The sequence below is a fragment of the Mandrillus leucophaeus genome, unplaced genomic scaffold (assembly GCF_000951045.1).
Source record: "Mandrillus leucophaeus isolate KB7577 unplaced genomic scaffold, Mleu.le_1.0 Scaffold399, whole genome shotgun sequence".
NCBI lineage: Eukaryota > Metazoa > Chordata > Mammalia > Primates > Cercopithecidae > Mandrillus > Mandrillus leucophaeus.
The window spans coordinates 452,211-478,454 of record NW_012104242.1 but is presented as its reverse complement, the minus strand read 5'-3'; the positions used below and the strand labels follow the sequence as shown (position 1 = coordinate 478,454).

At 50.7% G+C, this 26,244-nt stretch overlaps 1 protein-coding gene across 1 annotated transcript in view; it reads left to right on the top strand.

Moving 5' to 3' along the window:
• Window positions 1-26,244, top strand: part of DIP2C (DIP2 disco-interacting protein 2 homolog C (Drosophila)) — a 296,340-nt gene that overhangs the window by 91,482 nt on the left and 178,614 nt on the right. The window contains exon 3 of the mRNA XM_011991552.1: window positions 18,031-18,102. Within this exon, the coding sequence (XP_011846942.1) occupies window positions 18,031-18,102 (72 nt within the window). The remainder of the gene's footprint in view (window positions 1-18,030; window positions 18,103-26,244) is intronic.

The following is a 26,244-nucleotide window of genomic DNA, read 5'->3' as shown; positions in this document are numbered from 1 at the left end:
CCTCTGATTGTGCGCAGCCTCTGATTGTGGGTTGTGTGAGTTTCCTGGGATGAAGTAGATGAGCCTCGTGCTGGGGCAGGTGTGCCTTGTGTTGGGCAGGTGTGCCTTGTGTTGGGCATGTGGATAAAGAAGTTTAACCCATCCCCTCTTTGAGAATGGCAGGGCAGTAACAAAGGCGGTTGATTTATACGTGGCCATCCTCCTGAGGAGACGACCTGAAAGGTTTACTGCTTTCCTGGAAAGCTGCTCTGGGCGTCACCATCACTGGTCATGGACAGCAGCTTAGACGCCTGGTTAAGGTGCAGGGAGGGACCGGCGCTGGTCCTGTCTGTGCCTAGGCTGCTGGTCACCCCGACGGCCAGGCGATGGCTGCCTGTGCACGAAGCTGGGGTCAGAGTCAATTTGGGCAATGTCGGCTTTGATTTAGGTCAAGACTGGTCAGTCTTCTTAAAATGCAGACGTTAAAGCATAGGGCACATGGCCAGTGTTGAATTACATTTTATTCGGTGTAACTGATGGGACACTGGGCCTGAGTCCCATGCCTGCCACGGGGTTCAGGGAGCTTCAGAGGGGGGGATGCTTGTGCTCAAGTTTTCGCAGGTGGGATGGGACATGGGCAGTGGGCTGGAATGCTCTAACCTTCGATCTTCAGTCGTCGGTACTGAAAGGAATGTGCAGGAACAAACTCACCTGTGTGCACGCATATCATTTTCAAAGATGGACGAGCTTTTGGGCAATATCTAAAGACTTTTCAAGTTTTGAAGGAAGGTGGGATGACACTGGAAACGTCAGGAGTTTTGGCTGGTGACCAGGTCCGTCACCAAACACATGGTCACTAACCTCGCACACCTCTGATTGCACACAGCGGTTGACCCAGGTCCGTGACCTTGCATGGCTCTGATTGGACACAGCAAGTGACCAGGTCTGTAACCTTGCACACCTCTGATCGTGCACAGCCGGCGACCAGGCCCGTAACCTCAAAAGCTTCTGATTGGGTGCAACTGGTGACCAGGTCTGTAACCTCGCATGACTCCGATTGGACACAGTGGGTGACCAGGTCCGTAACCTCACACACCTCTGATCGCGCACAGCGGGTGACCAGGCCTGTAACCTCAAAAGCTTCTGATTGGGTGCAGCTGATGACCAGGTCTGTAACCTTGCACGGCTCTGATTGTGCACAGCGGGTGACCAGGTCCGTGACCTCACACCTCTGATTGTGCACAGCTGGCGGGCGCACTTCAGTGAGGGGCTGACCTCCCAGGTGTGAAGGGAATGCTGTGTGGCTCGCTCAGCCCCTCCATGCTTTGGGGGCTCCAGGCTGTGGCCGGAAAGTAGGATGTTGTCCCAGGAGGCCACTGTGGGGAGGGATGGGGAGACAGGAGGCAGCTGCAGGGTGGAAGTAGGATGTTGTCCCAGGAGGCCGCTGTGTGGGGGGGAGGGAGGCAACTGCAGGGTGGTGAGGGCATGCGTGTTGCTGGGAGTGGCCTGATCCATGCCTTCTGCACATGAGTTCTGGCGATTCTCTTCCGGCATGTTGGCATATCATTCAGCGCCCCCATCACATTTGAGATGAACTGTGCTCTGTGAGTGGCCCTGCCCCGGGTCATGACCACACGCTGGACTTGAGCTGTGGGAGCCACATGGACAGTTGGAGGCCTCAGACCCCAGGGCTACACACACCGAGATTTCCTGGCTGCGTCTCCTGAGGCCTTGTGCTGACCTCCCTTGCTGCTGCTGTCCCAACCCCTGACACGGCACAGCTTCCCTCTCAGAAGATGTCATGGAGCTTGTCTGCTGTTCATAAATCTTACGCACATTTGGGTGCGTTAGCTTCATGCAGAAGTGCTGTAAGCAGGAGATAATGGAGGCTTGGCTCCACCTGGTCCCCAGGAGTCTCTCTCCACCTGCAACACAGCAAGTCAAGGTTACTTAAATGTGTCGTCCGAAGGTAACAAGCGTGGGAAACGTGTCAGTGCCATGCAGTGCGAGGCGGCTCTGGGAATACCAGTACACTCTCGTGCTGCCAAATGTCATGTGTAGATGTCACAGCCTCCTTTTCTTTGTCACCTGTGTTCCTAATCCCCTGGATTTCTCAAATCTCTGGATTTCTCAGGTTCTTGACTTCTCCGGGAAAAAAACCTGCCCCATTGTGCTGTTACCTCTGAAAGGGGCTTTTACAGCAGGAGGTGAGGCAGCAGCTGTCAGTATAGGCACATGCAGCAGGATCCTACTAGTCTCAGGTGCACCCAGAGGGAACATAGCTGGGCAGGTGGTCCCCATCTCCTGTGGCGTCAGGGGCACCCACAGGAAGCACAGCTGGGCAGGTGGCTCCATCTCCACTGGTGTCAGGTGCACACAGGACTCACAGCTGGGCAGGTTGTTTATTGCCAGGAAGTACAGCTGGGGTTCAGCCCAGAGCCTCAGGCAGGGGGTTAATTGGAAAGGTTGAGAACCTTGGCTTGATCACTGAGACACAAATTGTGGCAGTAGAAGGTGGACGTTCCCCCCACCGTTCCTCAAACGTTTTGCTTTCTCCTGTTTCCCTGAACAGCGTTTTTTTAACTCCTAAGATAGCTCCTGCATATATATCTGTATATCCTTGTAGAGGGACTAGAGACACTGCTGGAAAGTTAGTAACTCTGTATTGATGAGGTGCCAGTTATTAGTCTGTTGCCTTAAAACATCAGCGATTGAAATTGCTCCTCCAAACATGACTGGACGTGTTGCCGTTCTCTGTACAGTTTTCTTTTGGGGGGGTGTGCACGGTTCCGGGAAGGGTGCTGGGCTGCAGTAATGTGGGGGTGGACATTACTGTCCCAGCAGAACAGTATCCCTCGGAGGGCAGGGTGGGGATCCCGCGGGTTCACGACAGTTGTGCTAAATGAATGAATGAATGAATGAACCTAGCACAGAGTCACATGAGCTCATATAGAAACGGCTTTGAGTGTTGAGAAACGGAGATCAAAGAGCTCAGCTGTTTTTTCAGTACGATTTGGGGTCAGTGCCGCTTGGAGCTGAGGGTTTGACATGCCATAAAAGCTGTGATGTAGCCATAGAGTGTGATGTTCTAGTGATTTGGTTTATGCAGCTGTTGCCTTCTGTTATGAGGCTGAAAAGAACCAGGTTAGTGGTCACTTGTTACTCGGGCCTTGTGCTTTCTTAGGAAAAAGGAAGATGTACTAAATTTTTAGTGGTAAAGTGACAACATGGGAATGCAGGAAGCATCTCATCTTACTTGTGACTTGGTCACGGAGCCTGTGGGTGCTTCTCTGCATGGTCAGACTTGATCACGGAGCCGTGGGTGCTTCTCTGCATGGTCATCCTGCACCTTCCGAGTCCCATCCTCACTCTCTGACTAACATGGCCATGCTAGGGGATCCTACTCGCAGGTCTGACGGCAACATTGCATGCTGGCTTTGTCCCCCAGGACTTGCAGGTGGTTCGTGCCTGGAATAGTTCCGTGGAAGCAGCGTATCAGCGGGTGGCCGGCCTCAGCTTCCAGCATGGCCTTTATTCTCCATGGAGCGTTGGAACTGATTTTTGCCAACAGTGATTTGACAGTGAGCGATATGCTGTGGGTCCCCAGCCTAAGGAGATGGGGATAAATACTCTCTGTTGCTCTTTCATGCTCTGGGTGGCAGAGAGTTGGATTGAAGGCTGCAGGTGATGCCTGCACATGTCGTGAGATAGAGAGTATTTCCATGAAATTCTCTCTGTTGACAGAATTAGACCAGTTGTATCTGTAAGGCAGAAGTTAAAAGCAGTTGACTTCAAGTGTGATCAGGAAGCTGGAATTTAATTTCTGAGTAAAATAATTACTGTGGAAATGAGTCTTTGGACTTGGAATTGAAATGAATGGTTGTAAATTTAGGGTAAGTCACAGTAACGTGTTTAGACAAAACATCTGATGTAGGCGGCAGAGTTTTTGAGGTCTGTATAGAACCGTGATGAAAACGGTAGGGGACAAAGAAGGATTGTCCTGTCCTGAAAGATTTAAAAAGTGGATTACAAATGCGGACTTCAGGGCGCATATAGAGGCCGTCAAACGTAACTCGGTGCTTCGCAGCAGAAGGGTAAGAGCCGAAGGAATATTTCTGGATGTTCTTCAAATGACTCCTTCCTCTCAGTGTGGAGGCTGTAATTAGTGTCCACCGGTTCTGGGTCTGCCAGCGATGTCTCCTGGGTGGTCAGGTGGAGCTCTCAGAGAAAGACGCAAGGAACCCTTCCATGGTTTTCTGCCAGCTTTAAGATAATCTTTGTAGCCCTTGGTTCCATTTGTTTCTTCCTTGTAGTTTTATTTTGTTTTTTAAATTTATGTATAGTAGGACTGCCACTCTCTTTTGTGGACAGTTCTGTTAGTTTCCTAGTGCTTATGTGCATCCCCTTCATTGAAGTGTCTGTCCGGTCTTTGCCAATTTTTTAAATTGGAACTTTTTTTGTCCTCTGTTTCTTTCCCTTTCATGTAACTTTTAGCTTGTCTTATCTACAGAAAGTCCTGGCGGGATTTATGTTGGAATTGTAAGTCTGCAGGTCGGTGTCCTGGCGGGATTTATGCTGGAATTGTGGTAAGTCTATTGGTCAATGTGGAGAGAGTTGGCGTCTTGACCGTGTTGCCGCTTCTCCTTGGACTTGTGGCTCAGTTGACGTAGCTCTTCTCTTTCTTCAGCGTTTTGTGGTTTTCTTCATACCCATCCTCTGCATGCTTTGTTAGATTTATACCTACGTGCTCTTTATACAGCTACTGTGAGTGTGTGGTTTTTAAAATGTAGGTCCCAAATACGAATTGCCCGTATGTAGAGTAAGATTTGACTGTGTGCTGTGACTTGGCTAAACTCAGCTATTGGATCTAGGACTGACAGTTGTAGATTCCTTGAGAATTTTTATATTCCCAAGGGGCTTTTGGTGTGACTTGAGTTTTCTCCTTTCTGTTTTCAGTTTCTTTGATTTGTGCTCATTATGATGTATTTTTGCTGGCTTTGAGTTGAAGATAGAAGCTTAGATTATGGACCCGAGACCTTACTTTTTTCAAATATGAGCCTTTTGTGCTATAAGCTTAGTTCCCGTCATTATTTTGGCTCCATTTCATAGATTGTAATTTTTGTTTCACTTCAGTTGAAAATTATTTTCCTTGGAACACTCATGGTGGTTTTATTTAGTTCACTCAAATCTCATTTTAGCAAAAGATAAAAATTCATGCAGGTTTAGTTCCTGTGTGTGCCTCATAATATCTTCACGTTCTGTGCCTTGACCAGTAAGTAAGTGAGCTTATCAGGGAGATGGCTGCATGGTATATTAGTGTTGTAAAAATTATTATGTGGGAATTTGAATGTTTTTGAGACAGGGTCTCTATCGCCCAGGCTGGAGTATAGTGGTGCAATCAGAGCTCAGTGCAACCTTGACTTCCCAGGCTCAAGCAGTCCTCCCACCTCAGTCTCCTGAGTAGCTGAGACTACAGGTTCATGCTGTCACACCCAGTTAATTTTGTTTTTTGTAGAAATGGAGTTTCACTATGTCCCACCTCAGCCTCCCAAAGCGCTGGGATTTCAGGCGTGAGCCAGTGTACCTAGCTGGGAATTGAAGTGCCACGAGGGTGCAGAGGTTTTGTGTTCTGATATTGTCACATACCTGACAGTGCCTGGCCTGCGGTCGATGCGTAATGCATATTCCTGAGTGAATGTGCATTCCTGAGTGAATGGATACTGCGATATTGAATTAAATGTAATTTCACTCACTCGGGTTTCTCTGTGCCAGTCGTTTTGCCTGTCTGGACTGCTTTGTTCTGCAAGTTACCCTGTAATACGATCACGTTCTTCAAGCGGTTTTGCACTTTGATTATTGACCTTTTTTCGTTTTAAATGAAACAAGTACCTCCCCCATTCTAAGATATTCCCATCTTCCCTCTGTAATTGGGATACATGGTACCAATGCATGTCTCTTCATAAACATGTTATAATAAAAATCCTTGAATTACACACGTGCTTACATAAACAGAGGTTTGATTCTTTTAAGAGTTGGTATTGCAAAGCAGAGATCTTGACAAGCTCTACTTCTCGTAATGTATCAGTGAGTATAGGATTGCATACATTCTACTTGGCCTTCTAAATAAAGAATATACTTAATCATTGCCACTTAATAAAGGTTGGGCAAGATCTTTTAGAAAAGATGTTTCCACAAATTAAAGTTTGTACTGTCAACATTGTTATTTATAAATAGCTAGTGAAACCATCAAAATCTTATCACATTTACATGTTGCATCAGGAATCATCTCTGCTTTCCTCCCTGCAACTCGGTATTTTTGACGCGATGTGAGTTAGTGCACAGGAAGCCTCAGTGTTTCCTGGAGGGATGCCCGCAGCTCACTGGCCTCAGAGAAAGTCGTAACGTGTGCACGAACTTCTCTGGAATAACTTGAGCTTATTACATACATCTTCTGGTAGGTCATTTGCCCCCCCAGTCTCAAAGAAAACCTGAGACGTCTTAAATTAACGGCAAGCCTCTTCGGGACTGAGCCATTATTTCAGAAAGCAAGATTGTCGGAAAAAATTACAGCTTTAAGGATGATAGAAAGATCTTAGCATCTTCTGAAGCCTGAAACCTGTGGCAGGAGACAGCGCAGTCATTCCTGTCCTGATGGGACCTGGCCTGTCCCGTTTTGTTTTCCATTGCTTACCCAGATGCGGCAATTTAAGAAAATCACTGGAGTCATTGAATTAAGCATCCCTTTATTTCCAGCTTTTAAAAGATTTTAAGTTAAAATACAACTTTTAAAATCTTTTATGCAGCAAACATTTTGGCGATATTATGTCTGTGTTCCGTGTGCGCTTTCTCTGTTGTGTGTAGGATTTGTTTTATGTACTCTCTCCATTGCATGGCACACAGTAGGTATTAAATATTTGGGAGATGAATGAATGAATGAGGAAATGAAGTTCAGGATAATTTCTACAGCATTTGGAGATTCTCACATACAGCCTAGGCTTGTGCAGTGTTACCAAACAAGGCCCAAGTGAAAGCTGCAGTATTTATGAGATTAATTACTAAGCAGCAGTCACTTTCTCTTCGTGCATCCTGGATTTGTGGGGTCACAGGACCTACTGAAGTCGTACCGTATAATGTCTGATGATGGTGAGAATGCTGGCATGCAGATAAGTAACACTTGCAGCTCTCAAAAAGCATGTTTTATCTATAGTTAGCTGGCAGGACTCAACAAACGCACGTTGCCTCCTTAATTCGCCCACACAGCAGACCCTTTTTTCAGGCCTGGGGTGTTACTGGGGAACGGTGAGTGGGGTCCTGGCTCGCCCCAAGGTGCCCTGGAGCTGAGAGGAGATTTTGTACTCGGAGATGGAGGTCGGGACACGCTTGAGCCCAGAGTCTTGAGGTGAAGTTTTCTTCATTGAAAACTTTTATTTGCTGAGAAGGAACGGGCAGAAACTTCATTTCAGATAAATGAAAGTCATCCCTTGACAGAGGTGCATCTCTGACGAGCACCCTAAGAGAGACCCCCGGGCAGCAGGGAGAAAGAAGAAAGTGTGACTCTCCGCTGTTCTACACGTCCTGGTGTGGGGTCTCTCGGCCGGGACCCCAGAGGAGAGGCAAGCGTCTCTACTGGCGCCTGCTTCTGTGGCACGAACTGCTGTGAGTGGGATTGGTTCTCTCAGGTGTGCAGATTCGAGGGGCTCTAAGGACTTCCTTCAGCTGAGACATCTCCTGTTAGAGCCGAGTCGTTCCCTGGGTACGCCGTGTGCCTGTCATCTGCTGCCCCGCCCTTCGTGAAGAGACAACAACAGCAGCATCACCCTCGCTACAGCCGGGGAAGCTGGCTGGATAGCAAGAGGTTGGAAAAAATTCAAGTACTGTGTTTATAACACTCATGGCAGAGGCTGGATTTGGTGGCTCATGCCTGTAATCCCAGCACTTTGGGAAGCCCGGGAGGGAGGATCACTTGGGTCCAGGAGTTTGAGGCCAGCCTGGGCAAGACAGTGAGACCCCATCTCTACAAAAACTACATAGTCGGGTGTGGTAGTGCCTACCTGTGTTCCTGGCTACCCAGAAGGCTGAGGTGGGAGGATCACTTGACCCCGGGAGGTCAAGGCTGCGGTGAGCTGTGATCGCACCACTGCACTCTAGCACAGGTGACAGAGGCAGACCTGTCTCAAGAAAAAATGTTTAATCTCATGACAGACGTTTTCCCTGTCCCAACCTATTCCAAAATAGCTAATGTTTTTGGCAGTTGCATTTTGCATTTCAACTCCAAATGTACGAATGTTGCTTCAAGAAATTCTTCCTCTGCGTCCCATCTGTATGGTGGAACCAGCCAGGTGCCGTAATGTTAGGGGATGCTTCTCCGCATGGCCTCGTGTGCATCAGAGGAGCCCTGGCCGCTTATTCAGCTTCTCTGCATCCAAGAGATGGCTGTGTGTGGCAGGACTGATCCTCACTCTACATATGGTTCGGATTCCTCATCTGGAAGAAGACACGGTCTTGAGCTCATTGCCGCGGCAAACACGGTTTGCAGATGAAGGACGGCTGCTTCTCCCTGTCCAGAGCTGCCCCGTTGCTGATGAAGATTGTGAAGTTGCTGAAGTTGGTCAAAAGAGAAGCAGCTGACACAGCAGAATGACCAGGAAGCACTGAGGGGTGTGGGAGGGGAGAACCTGTATTCCTTCCCCCGCCTGCTGAATGTTAAAAAATTTCTCAGACGCAGAATTGGCCTTCCGTGTTCATGGGTTCTGTAGCCCTGGATTCAGCCAAACTGAAAGTGAAAATACTCAGAAGGAAAAGAACGGCCTAACCTGTTCTGAACATGTGTAGACTTTGTCGTTTTCATTATTTGCTAAACAATACAGTACAACCACCATTTACACAGCACTCACGTTGTTTGGGGTATTACGAGTAATGTAGATATTTTAAGTACATGGGAGGGCACGCGTGGGTTCTGTGTACTCAGCGCTCACGTTGTTTGGGGGTATTACGAGTAATGTAGAGCTTTTAAATACACAGGGCACGCGTGGGTTCTATGCAAATGCTGCGCCATTTTCTATCACGGACTTGAGCATCGCAGACTGAGAATCCTGACCCTGGAACCCGCTCCCACAGACACCGAGGGTGACTGTACTTTAACACGCTTTATTTTTTCAAGAGACTCGCTGGAAGAAACACAATTTTTTCCACACAGACCAACGTTCAAGATCTATAAATAGTTTTTAGGAGGAGGGGGGATGGATTTCAGGGTTTTTTCCTCCCCCAGTTCAAGCTATTGAGAACACATCCCTCACCTTGTAGTTAATTCGTGTGTGTGGTGAGAATACGGAAGATCCATTCTCTTACCCAGTTTCAGGCAGATGATACATTGTTAACTGAATTTCAGGCAGACCATACGTTATTAACTGTAGTTACCATGCTGTACATTCGGTCTCCAGAATTGACTCATCTTTTCATGAAGTGTCATGACCCTTGACCAGCGTTTCGCCGTTTCCCCATTCCCAGTCCCTGGTAACCCCCATTCCCAGTCCCTGGTAACCCCCATTCCACTCTGTTTCTACAAATACTGTTTTAAGATGCCGCATATAAGTGAGACATGCAGTATTTGTATTTCTGTGCCTGGTTTATTTCACTTAGCAAAATATCTTCCAGGTTGATCCATGTTTTTGCAAATGACAGAATTTCATTCTTTAAGGTGAATTGTACGCCTTGTGTCCGTACACCACGGTGTCTCTATCTGTTCATCCACTGACAGGTGCGTAGGTCAATTCCACATCTAAGTGACTGTCAGTAGCGCTGTGGTGGACGTGAGCATGCAGGCATCTCTCCATTAGTGGTTCAATATTCCTTTGGATATTTACCCAGACGTGGGATTGCTGGATCACAGAGTCCTGTTTCTAGTTTTGGAAGGTGCTCCATACTGTTTCAAAGCTGTGCTGCTTTGCACCCCCACCAACGGCGTGCAAGGGTTTCCTTTGCTCCACATCTGCCAACACTGCAGAATTTACATTCCTAGATCCCTTGGGTTCCCTGGCGTGGGCACAGGTGGCCTGACCGCTCACTGCCACCTCTGAGTTTTGCTTTCTCACGCTGCAGACAGACTGGCTGACCAGCCTCTTGGATTGCTTTGGCTCTTGGGAGCTTTGACTTAAAAAGGCAACTGAGCAGAAAGCCGTAGCCACTACGCAGCTGCTTAAATGATTCTGCAAAGACTTAGACTCTGGGTGAGGGAGTGTGTGCTTCTAAAACAGGAAGATAATGCTGGACGTGTTGTGGAAAGTCGAGGCTCTCTTGGCCCCCGTTCACTGCACGCCTCTGGCTCTGGCATGAACACGCAGTGACCGTGAAGCTCTGATTACAGAGATGGGCTCCTCCTGAGGTTTAGGACTCTGGACTGCATGCGCTTTTGTGTTGACTGAGATTATCCCACTTCTTTCTGCTGTCAAAGCGATTCCATCTTTGATGCCTTAGCAGTTTTGTTTCCCGACAAAAGCACTTTCTGATGCCGAAGGGCACGTGGCTCGTGGTACGTGGTTGTAACCACTCCCTGTGGCCTGGCATCCGAGATAGACAGTCCACTTCTCACCTGGGGGTGGTCCAGTGTGACTGTTCAGATCCTGGAAGTGACGTGGACGTTTGTTTGTTCTAGTTGTCGTCCTCCCCCTTCAGCAGGGCTGTGACATTCTCCCTGCTGGGGAGCCTGAAGCGTCTCCTGTACGGGGGTGGGTGGTCAGGGGTGGGCTGGCACCGCTGGGCCAGGCGGTTCTACGTGCTGACTTTAGCCACCAGTCTGGCCCTTTGGCGGGCATCTCAGACTTGCTGAGACTCATCTGAAATGCGGACGATAGTGCTTGTGGAATGTTTAAATGACATAGTTGTCTGTAAAGTTCGCAGTAAGACCCCGACTTTGTAGGTGGATGGTCGTCCTCCATCCTTTCCCCTGTCCCCTGTCCGCCTGTCCTCATGCTCATGTTCCCTGGGCTTCATTGTCCCTACCTTGCCCCTTTCCCCTTCTCCCTCCCCCCTCCCCACAGCACCAAAAAATGTAAATACAACATCCCGCAAAACCAACTTACTGCTGAGGCCTGAGATCTGCAAAATTGAGAATGAATGTCATGGGAAAGGGACATAGCTGTGTTTAAGAAGGAGGGATTTCTAACTCCCAGGACATGCTGGAGAAATTATGCTTGCCCAAAGAGTTCTTAGCAAGTTACGACAGCAGTTTTGTGTGAAACGGGTGTGTTTAAATCTTCCCACTGGCCAGGATGGCTGCTGGGGCATCTCGGGGACCTCGTGCTGAGCTCCTGGTCTTGCCAGGGACTGGAAGGGAGGGGGTGTTTCGAGGCTGCAGTAGGACAGGAATCTCCTCACTGCTCCACACGGCGCACTGCACACGCGCTTCGAATTTTTAAAAATTCCATCGGCATTCATATTTCTAAGCCCTTTGGGGACTGTTAGTACTACATCATTTTTTTAACATCAGAAGCTTATTTTCAAGACCGCTGCAGTAGTGTGAACTTCTGTTGCTCCTTCTCGTGTTCTTTTGATCCATATGTTAAAAATAGAATGGACTCCAAACAAACTCTTTCCTTTAATCCCCCTTCTAACCGGAGTTCTTAATGTAACAAAGAGAAGAGCTACGGGGGACGATACAAATTTAAAAAAACCCGAAAAGGTAAAACTCTAAATGACCTGGTCCACCCACCCCGCCTGAGTAAGATCTTCCTGCAACAGCGTGTCTCAAATGTGTTTCTCTCCTGCTCCTACCGTTAATTAAATGTGTGTTTGTGTGTGTGTGGTTTGCGACAGGGTCTTGCTCTGTCACCCAGAGAGTGGGGCACTAGGCACCTAAATAACAATAAATCATGTTTTAATTAAACAAAAAGCTCAGGTGAATGAATCCTAGTGTAGGCTTTGTTTACCCTGGCACCTTATTTAAAAGATCTTTATGGAATTTAAGCTGCCGATACTCGCGCTGGAAACGTGGCGGGGGCTTGCGAGAATGAGGGGGTGATGGGCACAGCAGGTGCACATGGAGCCATGGCAGAGCACGGACAGCCAAGGCGGCAGGGCTGGGTCGGGAAGGACTTGGAGACCCTGTGGGGAGTTTGGCCTCAACCCAAACAGCAGGGAGAAGCCTCTGACACGGTTTGGGGGCAGAGGCTCACCATGTTTGCATTCTTGCAGTGACCCTTCTGGCTGCTGTCTGGGGTGTGCATGGGGCCAGGAGCCTCAGCCCCAGAGCTGGAGCGTCTCAGTGACGTGGGGGCCTGCGGTGTCTGGGGTCCCGAGATGGTAGTTGATATTGGAGCAGAACAACAACTGGGTTCTCAGGCTGAGATTTTGAGTTTCTTCCTAGTCCCTGGTTTTCCGTGGTCCATCTTCTTTGCCTCCCTCCCCCGAAGGGGCGATGCCTGTGGCCCTGCAGGCTGCACAGCAGGTCTGTGTTCATGAGTCCTCCCATCGACTCGGACGTCTCACGAGTTGAATGTGAAGCAGATATTGAATGAGTGCTTGTTGAAATTTTTAAAGATTTTTTATGTCCTTTGTGCTTTGAGACCTTCACATCCTGTGTGTTTGATCTCTCCATCCGCAGTAGCAGGTAGATGGGTGCTATTACCTATATTTTATCTATGAGAAAAATGAGACCCACACTAGTTAGCTGGCCCTTGGGGCCCTGCTTTGCTCAGCTGCTGAAGTGAGAGGACATCCCAGGTCCTCCTGCCCCTGTCTCCCAGTGCGGGCAAGGGGCTACACACACGAGCTGTCACCAGCCTACTGCGCCTGCTGGAGAATGAAGAAGCCTATCGGAGATTTTAAAATGAGGCTGCAGCCTTGCCTTCTGGGGCCTCCCAGCTCCTTATAAAGCAATAGGCTCAGAGCAGCAGCACCAGGCTCCTGACAGCCGTAGAATTCCGAACATGGAAACGATTGCTTTCTAATATAAAGTATTCATTCCAGCATTAAATAATCTCCCGACACCGCACGTGGAAACCATCACTGCCAAGTGGGTCTGTGCGCTCGGAGCTGAGCCACATCGTGGAAGCAGCTCTGTGGCCCATTTCCTTCATCCCTGAGGGGCTCCCCGGCTCTCGGGTGTCTGTCTCTCGAGCCCGACGTCCGCAGCTTGGGCTCTGCACGGGTTCCAGTTGGGGCCACATTGGCTGGTGCGGGCCTGAGGCCAAGAGGAAGCCACAGGGGCCGGGCGTCTGTTCTGTCGTCTTAACCCTGCGTTTGCCAGGTTGGCCTTTCCTTGCTTTTCTAAGATAGGGTTTTGGCCTGAAACTCTGGGCTGCAACGTAAGTGAGAAAAATAATTCTTCCCTTCAGGGAGGGAAGGAAGCATCGTCCATCTGTCTCATTCGACCTTCTGCTGGTGACTTGGCCTCACTGGGGTTTTTGCTTCCAAAGTATGATTTTCTGTAAATCTCTCTTCTTTGTGATTTTAATTTCTGCTTCTGAAATTTTAATTCTTACGGAAAGTCTCAGAATTATATAAGTAGCATTTTTTTAATGAAGTAGAAAATGCTTCAGAAGAGATCACTCTTATTTTTTTTCTCACTAAGGTTACAATCTCTGCATTTACTCTTCTGTCACACTTCTAAAGTGAAAAGGAAATTAAATAAATGGCTATCTGATGTGGAAGCGGGAAAATGTGCTGTGTGGAATTTTACGTGGGAAGCGTTCCAGCAGAGGCTCGGGTGGTTCGCGTTCTCTCACGGCAGCCTCCCAGAGGCTGTCCCTGGAGACGGGAGTTGACTTTTGAAATAGCCCTGGATGACGTTCCCGTTGCTTCCAGGTTTGGGGAATATGAACAAGCCTGTTGTGAGCAGTGGATATGCCTAGCGGGATAACAGACCCGTGATGGCCCCTGCTTAGAAACATGGGGAAGGACGTGCCCTTTCTCGGAGCATTTGCGCCTTTAGTTTATGTAGCTGCACACTGACAACCACGTGCCCTGATGGACACAAGATGAGGGGGAGAGAAAGGCAGGAATTGATCATTCAGCCTGAACCAATGTGGAATGGAGGAGCCCCAGGCACCGTCAGATCCACCGTCTCCCTCGTGTGGAATGGAGGAGCCCCAGGCACCGTCAGATCCACCGTCTCCCTCGTGTGGAATGGAGGAGCCCCAGGCACCGTCAGATCCACCGTCTTCCTCGTGTGGAATGGAGGAAGCACCAGGCACGGTCAGAGCCACCGTCTCCCTCGTGTGGAATGGAGGAGCCCCAGGCACGGTCAGAGCCACCGTCTCCCTCGTGTGGAATGGAGGAGCCCAGGCACGGTCAGAGCCACCGTCTCCCTCGTGTGGAATGGAGGAAGCACCAGGCACGGTCAGAGCCACCGTCTCCCTAGTGACAGCGTGGCATTGATTGAAGGTCAGGCCTTGGGCCCAACCCAAGGAGGTGTTCTGGGAGGATACTGTGTAGTCAGCCAGTTGGCTTCCGCCTGTCAGTCTCTCACCTCCCACCACCTGCCCTCTGTCCATCATCTCTGTCGTCTGTCTATATGCATCATCTGTTACCTATCTGTCACCTGTCGCCTATGATTGTATTCACACAGGAAACTGGTTGCTTCAAAATAAAGGATGGCACATAAAAGCTGCTGCTAGGTTTGCACCTGTAAACCTGTAGCAAATCTATTATGGGAATCTGGTGGATCTCTGTCTACCAGATGCTGAGGCAGTTCCAGAGTTGAAAATAACTGGACTTTTCACATGAAAACGTAGCAGGTGCTTGTGAGCCTGGTCTGAGGGCCGCGGCATCCAGCACTTCAGCACATCAAGCCATCGTCTTCTGCATTTTGGTGATAGAATCGGCATAAGTTTCCCCTCTGCCCGCCCCCCAGTCACTGAACAGGTAAATGATCGCCCCGCGTCTGCCCAGGTCTTCAGTGCACTCCCAGCCAGTCGCTTATCTGCAGGTCTCTGCGTCAGGCACAGGCATCTGTGTGGTACACGCAGGAGCACCCTGGCTTCAGTTCGTAAGACGACTGGGTTGGGGCACAGTTCTATGGGACGTTGTCTGGTTTTAAGGATAACTGTGTTTGTGTGTTACAAATAAACCATAAACAGTCATCCGCGACATCACGCAAGCTACAGCGTGTGATTTGTGCTGTGGGCACCCAGAGGCGGCATCCAGGCAGGGCAGGGGCTTGGAGAGGGCAAAGCGGGAAGTAGACTTGCATTTCCTTTGGAGAAAGGCACTTCCCAGGCAGGTTACAGAGTCAGGAGGACATACAGGGGCGTGAATATGCGAGGAAGGCCCAGGAAGCCAGGGCTGTGGCCTCTGGACACTGCACCAGCCTTAGACTGTAAGACTCTGGATGTGGTTTTCATGGGACATGGTTTTGGAGCTGGACAGACTTGTCTTAGATCTGTGGTCCTGAGTGAGGAACGTAAGTACCATTTGTGCCTCAAGTTCTCATCCATAAAATAAGTTGTTAAAAGGATTAAACAGTGTTGTCTTTGGGGATGGGCCGGCAAACCCTCCTGTGAAGAGCTGGACAGAACTCTCTTGCCTTGCAGCTCGGGAGGGAGCAGCCCGTGAGCACAGAGCATGTCTCCAGAAGTGGTCTGGAAGCTGCGCTCAGCCTGGAGACTTAGTTTGCAGACCCTGGTTTGGGGGAAGTGCGGGCCATGGAAGTTACTCAGTGGTGCCGCCCTGTCCCACCTCCTAGGTTTTGAGAGATGACAGTAACCCAGGATTTCTTGAAGTCTTGTCTGGAAATTTTCTTTGCTGATTGATTGGGCGCTCGATTTAAATCCAGCCAAATGCCTGCTCTTAAGTAGAGGCTTCTCCTCGTGTGTGGCCTTTCCCCATCCTGAGATTCGCTGCGGAGCCTGTATGGTGAGGCCTGCCGGGGTGACTCCGGGGGGGGGGGGGAGAGGAAGGAGCCTCGGCCGGAGGAATGCGCTGGTTTCCTCCAGCTGGGGGCCTTGGCAATCGGAGCTTTCCGAATGTGAGACAGAGTCAACGTCAGTTTTCTTTGGTGCTGGCATCACCTGAAAACGGAGGAGCAGCTCCCCATGCTTGTGTTCAGTTGAGAAATTAGTGACTTGGGAGCTGAATGTTGGGTGTAGACAAGGCTTTCGGGATGGGACCTGATCATAGAATTGTGCAAGGCAGCTGGAAACCAGGATGCCAGAGCCGTGGGGCCGTCGGCCGGGAGAGCCGCTGGGCGCGTTGCTGGACGGGCCGGGAGAGCCACCTTGGGCGCGTCGCTGGTGCTGAGGGCGCGTCCCGCTGTGCGGCGGGGCAGTTGCTCATCCGTCGTCCTGGGTGCAGCTGTGTTCCATCCGCTCTGGTCCTTTCTTTCCTGTTCGCCGGGGCGTTTCCTCAGTTGCAGGGAGCAGGCCCTGGGGGTGCCTCTAGATGCTGAGCAGGGGGTGGAGGGGGTGGAGCAGCTTCCTCCTCAGGCAGCCACCTTCAAGGCAGGACTGGGAACCACTGGGAGAACAGCGATCGGCTGCTGCTGCCTTTTCAGGGGATCCCAAGGCCGGGCGTGTGTGGATCCGGGGGCTTTCTGCTCTGCCCTTGTAGGTGGAACTCCCACCTTCTCTGTAGCAGGAGAGCGGAGCTCGGGTCAGCCTCTTGCTCTGTAATTCTGCTCTCAAGTGGGCTGAAGTGAAAGGGCTGGGGATGGGGGTGCCTGCCAGTGAACCAGGTCTCCTGTGATTGATGGGCCTGGACAGAACTTCCAGGCTTCTGGCATCTTGTTTCCTCAAAACCAGATATTTTTCTTTGATGGTGGGACAGGCGCTGCAGTGTGTAGGGAAAGGAGTGAACCTGACTTCACAGCCAGCGTTCGAGGTGACTCGTCCCTGAGCTCCAGTGCACATGCACATGTGGCTGTTTGGTTCAGATTTTGGACATCTTTGTAAAATGGGTTAACAAGGCATTTCCAGAAGCGGCCGAGCAGTCTCGTAGCGGGCAGCCGATGGCTGCGGGTGTGGAGTGCCTGGCAAGCTTCAACACTTCTGCAGAAACTGTCCCTTTGTCGGCGGTGGCCGGCTGGTTAGTTAGCATCAAGGACACTCGTGGATGGCCAGATGCGCAGTCCGTGTCATTTGGTTCCCGGCTCCGTGTTGAGACGTCGGCCTTGTGTTCCATGGCGGAGACGAGAACCCGTGTCGTGAGCTGTGAGTTGGTGGAGGCAGAGGTGGCACCCGAGAGTGCCCGCCCTTCACTAGGAAAAGCGAACTGTGACTACCTTGTGTGTACATCATGATAACTTGTCACTTATTTGCTGTGTTTTTATTAAAGCTTGAATTTTTAGCTCTTCTAGGAATTATGGTTTGATCACTCTTAGAAAACAATACAGTAGGTCCAAGAAAATGAAGGGCGAGTGAGGATGCTGCGCGCTGGAGTTGTGATCGGGAAGGGCCTCTGCGGGTTGATGAGGTGGCTTTGTCTGTGCTCACGCCGGCTCCAGGAAAGGTGCGGCTGCTGCGTGGCCCCTTTGCCGTCTGTGAGCTGGTGGCTTTAACGTGTGGATTCCCGCCTCACCACAAGCATCCTTCTCTTCTGGATTTCTGCAGGTTTCATGCCTTTCATTTCTTCCCTTGGCCTTCGTCACTCCTTTTTCAAAAACACTGTGGTGGCTCAAGTCCTTGTGACCGACACGCTTGATTAGGAAACGTCTCCTTAATGAAGAAGATGCTGATTGGTGCTGGTGTTGGCCATGCCAGCCCCGCCAGCTGCAGGATCTGTCGTTGACTGAGTTAACGAGCGCCCTCGCCACCGGGCTTGGCTTCCTGTGCCAGCGGGTGGGGATGAGATGGCAGGGATCTAACTCTGGACTTTATCCAGATAAATCAAGAAGGGCCAGAAACAGGCGTGTGTTTAGCAAATGAGTTTCAGTGACTTAAACGCTGTGGGCTTTTGTTCGAGAGCAGGGGAGGAACTGAAGTTGTATGATGTGCGGTGCGTGCTTTTAAAATTCTGACGGTGAGGCACACCGAAGATACAGTGGTAACCGTTTCCTGGGTGCCACCGAATGATAAACTGTCCACAGAGACCCTGCTGAACTTCGTTTTCCTTCTCTTGCAGGTGACATCACACAAAAAGGATATGAAAAGAAGAGGTCAAAGTTAATTGGAGCCTACCTTCCACAGCCTCCGAGTACGTAGCCCCGATGAGTAGCATGAGTCCTCTCATTTCACGTGTTCACTGCGTGCCAGAGAAACACCTGGAGGCAGACGTTCCCTGACTCCGCGTCGGCAGGAGGCGGCGTCTGGCGTTCATGCTCCAGGCATCCGGTTCCTTTGCGTGATTGCATAGAAGGCACAGAGGATTTTTCTATAAGTGTGCCTAATTTAACGGGTGTTTTCTCTATAAGCAGAGATCAATATTGTGTTGATTACTTTAAAATGCTATGATTGTAAAAATATGAGCACATTAGTAATTTCAACGTATTTGGTTTAGAGGGCTATTTATTACTATTGATTCTGGTTTAATCCAAGGCATCTATTGGTGGCACAGGCTAAATCTAGACAGTGCTGTGATAGGCCGCCCAGGACTCTGCAATTGTGAAAGCTGGTTGTGTGTTGAGATATGGTTGCAAACATACATGATTCTTCAGAAGGACAGTCGATTTCCCGCCAGCATTTCTACATATGCAGATTGGCAGCTTTCCTGCACTTGAGCTGGGTTCCATAAATGTCAGGAAAAAAGAACCTCATATTAGACTGGGATTCTAGCACCTCAGTTCCCATCTGGCAAGCTCAGTTCAGCCCGAGAGTGACCTTGAAAATTAGGTAGTTTTGAGGAATGGCTTAAAGCTAACACAAGCAGTTTCTTTCTGAAACATAAGGCTAGCAACATAAATTTTAAAGGTGGAAACTGAGCTTCCATAGTTCTTATCATTGCAACAAGATTTTAAAAGGTTTAAGGATGCACGTGGCCACACCTGCACAAACCCCAATTCTGTTCTTCCCGAGGCCCCGATGCCCATCCAGGGTCCTGTTGACTCAGCAAGGAAAACTTCCTGGGGCTCAGGCTCCAGGAAACTCGGTGTGGAGCTTCTGCTATTGGTAGTTTTGTTTTGATTTCGTGTTTTCCTTACCTTGATTTTTGAGACGGTGATGTAACAGTGAACGTGTTTGTGTGGACCTTGCTTAGCAGAGGCCTAAGTCAGGGAGAGATGCCGAGGAACCCAAGAGAAGGGAAGCGGAGGGCTGGGCTGGAACGCTGGGGCGAGAGGCTTCAGGGCGGTGCTGGGCAGATCCTCCGATGGCCTGCGCCCCCTCCCTCATTCTCTTCTCACGGAGCCACGTGGCGATAACTGCCCCAGCCCTGTCCCTGTGAGTTCCCCTCTGCAGGTGCCCTCACGTCCTACAGGAAGGTGGGGGGTGACTGTAGGCCGTGGACGCTGTTGGTTTTAACTTTTGTGCCTTGCCAAACAAAAGTGAAACAGAAGCGGTTCCTCGCTTCCCAGGACGGTTCTCCAGCGCAGTGTGCCTCCCGCAGTGACCTTGGCCGGGCGCGGAGGGTGGCCGCGCCCTGTGGTCCCCTTGGTGGTCTGTGTGCTGTCCTGCATGGGGTCGGCAGCTCTGCTCAGCGCTGTAACAACTTTAAAAAAAACTAAAGTTTGAATTAATTAGTTTTTTTTCAACTTGTTACAGCAGCGAATGGAGCTGCCGTGGTTCGGTGTAGACTGCAGCACAGTGAAGGAGCGCCGAGGAGAACTTTCCGCTCTGCCCACATCGGGGTGTGCGACGTCCGAGAAGCCGCGGCCCGGGAGCGGGTGGCCAGCACCGCAGGGAACCGGCCTCTGTTTTACTTTCGTTTCGGTGAGCGCTGCTTTGCTGAGAGCCAGCCCCACAGCAGGGGACACGTTAGAAAAGGGGCCACCTGCCAAGTGCCATCCTGTACAGACGCGTAGGGCGTGGCCCGGGGGCCTGAGGTGCCCGTTCTCCAGTGAGCCAGGTCGCTCTGCGGGTCCAGAGCTCGCCAGAGACCGGGTCTGTCCCTGTGAGTCGGGGCCCTGTTCTGCGTCGCCTGTTGAAGTAGAATGTTGCTTTTACAATTCCACTTTCTCAGCGGGGCACCACGTAGAGAACACGTAAGGAGAATGCATGACAGATGACACAACTTTTCTGAAAGCCACCGGTCTTCTCCAGACGTTGGTCTTATAGCCAGAGACCCGATTACAGGATGAACTGATGAGTCTTGGCCTCTGAGATCAGCTAGAGGGAGTGATTCTGAGATTTCCATCTCTGAAGAGCAAAGTAAGGGTTTTTGAAATAGAAAAACCGGTTAATCATAAAGTATATTCTTAGAGGTAAAGATTCTGTTCAAAGGTCTAAATTACTTTGGTGGACGGTATTGTGAATATAGGAATGTCATGAGGCAAAAGGGAAGTTCAATGCATTTTCCAACAGGATGAAAAAAAATCATATGTAGGTTGAAGTTTCAGGTTCATGTTCAGGGTTACACTTCAAAATGTGTTTTAAAATCACAAGGCCGGGTGTGGTGGCTCACGTCTGTGATCCCAGCACTTTGGGAGGCGAGGCAGGGGATTGCTTGAGACCAGCCTGGGCAACAAAGGGAGTCCCGATCTCTACAAAAGAAAAAATTAGGCATGATGGTGCGTGCCTGTGATCCCAGCTATCTGGGAGGCTGAAGCGGGAGGATTGCTTGAATCCAAGAAGTCAAGGCTGCAGTGAGCTGTGATTGTGCCACCATATTCCAGCCTGGGGGACACAGCGAGACCCTGTTAAAAAATCGGTAAAATCAAGTCATAGAGGTAAACTTTATTATTACAATTGGCCATCGGGGTCTCAGAAGAGGACACCCCGCCTCATCTCCTGGCCTCCACCGCATTCCTCCTCTCCAGGCCCCTGGCTTGATGCCCTCGTGCCCTCAGGAGAAAGTGGCAGAGCTGATGATGACAGCGTTGGGTGTTAGCCACAAGGTGCGTTTCTGAATTCATCTGCCGGAAATGTGAGGAAAACAGGAGGAGGGACTGCCTGGGCCGCCTGATTCAGACCCAGACACTGGACTCAGGCGGGGGGGTACTCAGGACACGGGGGCACTCGGGATGGGGGCAGTTAGGACAGGGGTGCTGGGGCCCCAGCGAGGCTGCGTTTCCCTGCCAACTTTCATTTGGAGACGCTGCTGGTGATGTGTGAGCGTGCACCGTGTGCTCCCGTCCTGGGAAGCAGCGAGGAACGCAGATGTTTCCAAAGCTGAGGCTGCTTTCTTGGTTGGCCCCATGGGACGTGACTTCCTTTGTTGCAGGATCGTCTTTTTGTTCCCCTGTGCTGCTGCACACTTTTGCCTGTAAGGGGTTTGTGTTCTGATTAACTTCTACCCTTTTTTCTTAATATTTACATTCCTGTGTCCAGAAACTAAGTGTTTCTAGGATGTTGTTTAGGATGCAGAATTATGAGTTCCAATGGGGGTTCCGTTCCCTGGGCCAGCCAGGCACATCCCAACTGCTCAGGAGGGCAGCGTCTGTCGGGGCCTCCGGTCGAGATTCAGAAGCGAGTGTGGTGCTGAGCAGCTGCCTGGATCTAGCTGAGGAAGAGAGTGCCAGGAGCCAGGAAGATACGTGACTTGTATGTGCAGTGAAAGGCAGGTCAGAGAGAGTGCCCGGAAGATCATCTTCAGGGAGAAGACGTGGCTTAGGGAAGCTGCCCACTTGGCACTCACCCTTCTGTGGTTCAAACCCAGCCCTCATCAGTCTCTAAGCCCAAACTTGCAAACAGAGGAAATGGAATCCACTGCCTGGCACCCTCTTCAGGGATATCTTAATAACATCGTCGACTGGGATAACAAGGCCTCACTGCTTTTATGATACAGGCCGTGGAGACTGAGTAAAACTTCGGTGTGGCTAGAAATAGTGGAGCCTTCCTTGCTCAGATACAACTCCTCTTTCTCAACTTCTTACCTGATTGTCCATGAAATGTTTCTTGGTACTGAGTGATTTACGAAGATCCAGTATTCCTCTCCAAGCCCAGCTTGCTTTTCCTTCAACAGCCGGACAGCTTGATGCCCAGGTGCACGTTACAAGGACTCTGAGGGGGTCAGTCTGTGCCGCACAGTTTCCACTGTGGCGTCGCGTGAGCAGCCTCCCCAGGGAAGAGGCGTCCTGGGTCAGTGCGTGAAGCCCCACACAGTTTCCACCGGAGGCCTTGATGGCTGCCCTGGCCTGCAGGTTCGCGCTGTGCTGTTCAGCTGTGGACTCTGATCACAAACCCGGATTTATCTCAGTTTGCTGCCAGGGCTCCCCATGGCCATGCGGCTGTCCACATGAGGAACTCTGCTCAGGCCGTGCCCTTAGCCATGTCCAGGCAGTGTTTAAAGCTCAGTTTGGATTTCTCCCCTGATCCCTCAGTCTAGACCATCCAGATTCCCATCTCCGTGTCGTCCTGTCCCTGAAATACCACAGTCGTAGTTGGGCAGTGGTTACTAAATGCTCAGTCTCCACCCCAACCCCCAGCAGCAGGACCTAAGTCACCTGAGGCCCCGGCCACCTGCTCATGGAAAGTGGACATTGGGCAGGTATTTGCTGAATGGATTCCGGGGTGCGGCACAGAGGGGCTGAGTCTGCCCATGGGGGCGGGCCGGGGCGGTGCTTGCTTCTCCCCCACACGGTCCCCACCGTGGTACGAGGATGGATGTGCAGTGTCCGAGGGCAGACGCCACCATGCCCACACGACGCTCAGATCCACGTGACGCCCTAAACAGGCACCGCAGAACTTCCACTGCCTCAGGCGTCTATCTGGGCCACAGTTTCTTTTATTCTTGATTTGGATAAATTTAAATGGCAGATGGTAACATGTAAGTGCTAACTAATGATCAGAATGACAGTGGGTAACATATACCTCAGCACCATCCAGTCCATGGAATTATCTTTTCGGGACTTGGCTTGCATCCCAGTGTTTGATCCTGTAACTGGATCACCTGTTCTCAGAACAGCTGCTCTGGCCTGAGTAGTGTTGCTTGCAGTGGCTGCCTTGCCCTGTCCCCATGGAGAGGGCTTCTGCTGAGGTCCTGTTGCAGATTGTCCCACTGGGCTTTGACAGTCCTGAGAGAGGAGGTGCCCCAGAGTCGGCGTTTGTGAATCTGGCACTTTGGTTACATATAGAATGAGAAACTTTCCTATATTTAAGCACGTAAATGCTGTTTTGTTTTGTTTTGTCGTCTTTAGAAGACGTGGCTGGCTGACCCCAGCCTGTTTGCCTGGGACGGCCGGTGGTGGTTCTGATTCTTCGTGTCAGCAGAGCTGTGCTTTCCCAGGGCAGGTGCACAGCGGGTTCTGCTATGAGAGTTACAGTCCGGTGACCCCAGGGTAGCCCTTCCCGCACGGCAAGTACTGGGGCAGGGACCGCGGCCTCACCTGGGCTGAAGGTCCCGGGGGCCTGTCCCTGGCTGGTGGCCTCCACTTAGTGGTGAGGCCATGCGGCAGCTCACAAGGTGAGGATCTTTAAACTTCAATCCCAGAGGAGGGGAAACGTGGGTGTCCAGATTGCACTGCCTGTGACAGCATGAATCCTTCTAGACCGAGTTGCTGCAGTGAGAGGTGGACCCCCCTGTGTTCCAGGTCGACCCCCCTGTGTTCCAGGTCGACCCCCCTGTGTTCCAGGTCAGCCGTGTTCCGAGGGTACCACCCTCAGCTGCTGGAGACGTGTTCTGTCACACGCAGCTGTCGGTTTGATCCGTGCATTTGTTTCCTGGTCTTTTCAGCAGTATTTAGTGAATCGCGTTCCTCCTCCCAGATGTCAGACACTAGAGGGGGAGTGCAGCTGAGCCCACGCCGTGCGGTGTGTCTCCAGTGGGGAGGGTAGCACCCACTTTGGAGCTGCGCATGTGGGTTTTGTGAAAAATCTGAGGTGTAAGCAAAGTGCGGAAACGTGAAACCCCGGCCCTGATGGTGAGATTGGCCTCTGATCCAGCGAGTGTGGACCGGGGCTCCGGCTGGCGGATGAATCTCATCCAGCGAGTGTGGACCGGGGCTCCGGCTGGCGGATGAATCTCATCCAGCGAGTGTGGACCGGGGCTCAGGCTGGCGGATGAGATACAGATGTCAGACTCTCCTGACCCGGATCACTGGCAATTTCCAATGCTTGAGTCCCTAACCGAGTTAAACTAGTATAACAGGAAAAGGGTTGTTAAGGAAATGTATAGTGATTTGCGGCAAAGATTTGGGTTCATGAAAGATGGAGAGAAAGGAGGACAGCGTGGGGTTGGGCGCAGTGGCTCTTGCCTGTAATTCCAGCACTTTGGGAGGCTGAGGCGGGCAAACCACGAGGTCAGGAGTTTAAGCTCAGCCTGGCCAACATGGTAAAACCCCATCTCTACTAAAAAACACAAAAATTAGCCCGGCATGGTGATGGGTGCCTGTAATCCCAGCTCCTCGGGAGGCTGAGGGAGGAGAATCTCTTGAACCTGGGAGGCGGAGGTTGCAGTGAGCTGAGATCGCGCCATTGCCCTCCAGCCTGGCGACAGAGCAAGACTCCATCTAAAAAAACAAGAACAAAGGACAGTGAGAATTCACAGGGTTGGGGCGGGCAGGTGTCAGGTGCTTAGGATGGAATTTCAGTCTTTCCATTGTATGGTGTTCCCATCTGAGTAAATACAAAGAAAATTATTAAATTTCTTACCCGTGTGTTTACAACAGTTGTCTTGTTTGCTTTCTGGCAAAGTCCTTGATTGCACTTATTTTAAAAAACAAGTTCTGCGATATGAACAAAGAGCATGTAATGGAGGCCTGGAGAGAATTCAGAAACTGCTGTGGGACAGACCTGAAATACAGAAAAGTCCCCTGCAGTTCCACGAAGGGCCCAGGGCAGGCTTCTGGTGCAGGACGCTCCTGTGGAGGCCGGCGCGCTTGCCCTTGGGTGCCCGGGAAAGAGGCCAGGAGAAGCCTGTCGGCCCTCCTCCTCCCCCGTCTTTCCTCCCTCCCTGTCTCTCCCGGGAGCTGAGGTCAGCCATAGAGACGGGTGCGTCTGCAGCCCCAGCACTCCCGGACACGGGATGAGTGAGAATAAGACGGGAATTTGGATATATCTACACCCCCAGCATGCTGGGACAGGGGATTAGTTGAGAATAAGATGGGAATTTGGAGCAAGGCCTTCTCATCTTAAATCCTACATACTTTTAAAATTTAAGTTTTTCTCCACAGCTTCGTGATGATTTCTTTTAAAAATATGTTGAAAATCAAGATTTTCAGTGTATTTATCTGAATTTAGAAGTCAGTGGAAATTGAGAAGTTTAGAAATGCAGTAGACGTTTTTCTAGTGCGTTTAACATCCTGAGTAACTGCATCGTGCCCATGTTGCCGGGCCCCCAGCCTGTGGAGGCCGCTGTGGTGTTGGCGGCCGCCCCCTTCCCAGGGACCACGCCGGCCTCTCTCCCCTGACCGCGCCTTCTGTCAAGAGGCTTCCAGTCTTTGCGACGCGCCTGAGAGCTGGTTTTCAACCACAGTTCCCCAAACCGAAGGTGACTATGAACATGAGCTCTCGGCAGCGCAGAGCACTATGCTGTGGTCGTGCATCTTAGTGATCATTTGTGTTCGTGCTACCAAGAGGCGTCTGTTCCAGCAGCCGTGCTTGGTTTCCCTGTGATGGGGGCAGTGGTGACGCCCCCTCTGCTGCCCCTCGGTCCTGTGCGGTCACAGGCTGGAATCCAGCTGAGCGACGCCTATTCAATTGTGGCTTTCTTCTTCCCAGAACACACCATGAAGCCACCTGCAGCCTCGTTTGGGATGACGTCAGAGGAAAATGAATGAAGGAAACGTGCATGTTCATACTTGTTTCTTTTGCTGTCTTATTGCAACCTGTAGAAGCTAGTCTTCCGTTTTATTCATTTGTTTTCAAACTTTTGTTGCAAACTGTGCATTTCCACCTATGAGAGGAGATATTCACAAGGTTGGTATGCAAAAGTAGCTTTCTGAGATCAGACACAAGGCCTGTGAGAAGCCGAGCAGCAGCCTAGAACTCCGTACACCGTCATCCGTGGGCACCAAGAGGAGGTTAGGGTTGGGGGTAATCCCAAGAAGCGTGTTTGCATGGACTGGATAGGTGCGGTATTGAGATTGAAGGTGAAGCATTAAAAACGTCCGGCCACTGGTTACACTTGGCAACTTGGAAGTGTGCATTTATCTCTTTCTCCAAACTGTGCTTAGATGTCAGTGACTGTAAGTCCACAGCACAAGAGAAGTCAAGTAGAGGAATTTGTGGTTCATCATTTAGCAAAATGGAGAAAGCCAAGATGCAGACAAGGGGGACAGCCATGGGTGCTGTACATGTGGAACCC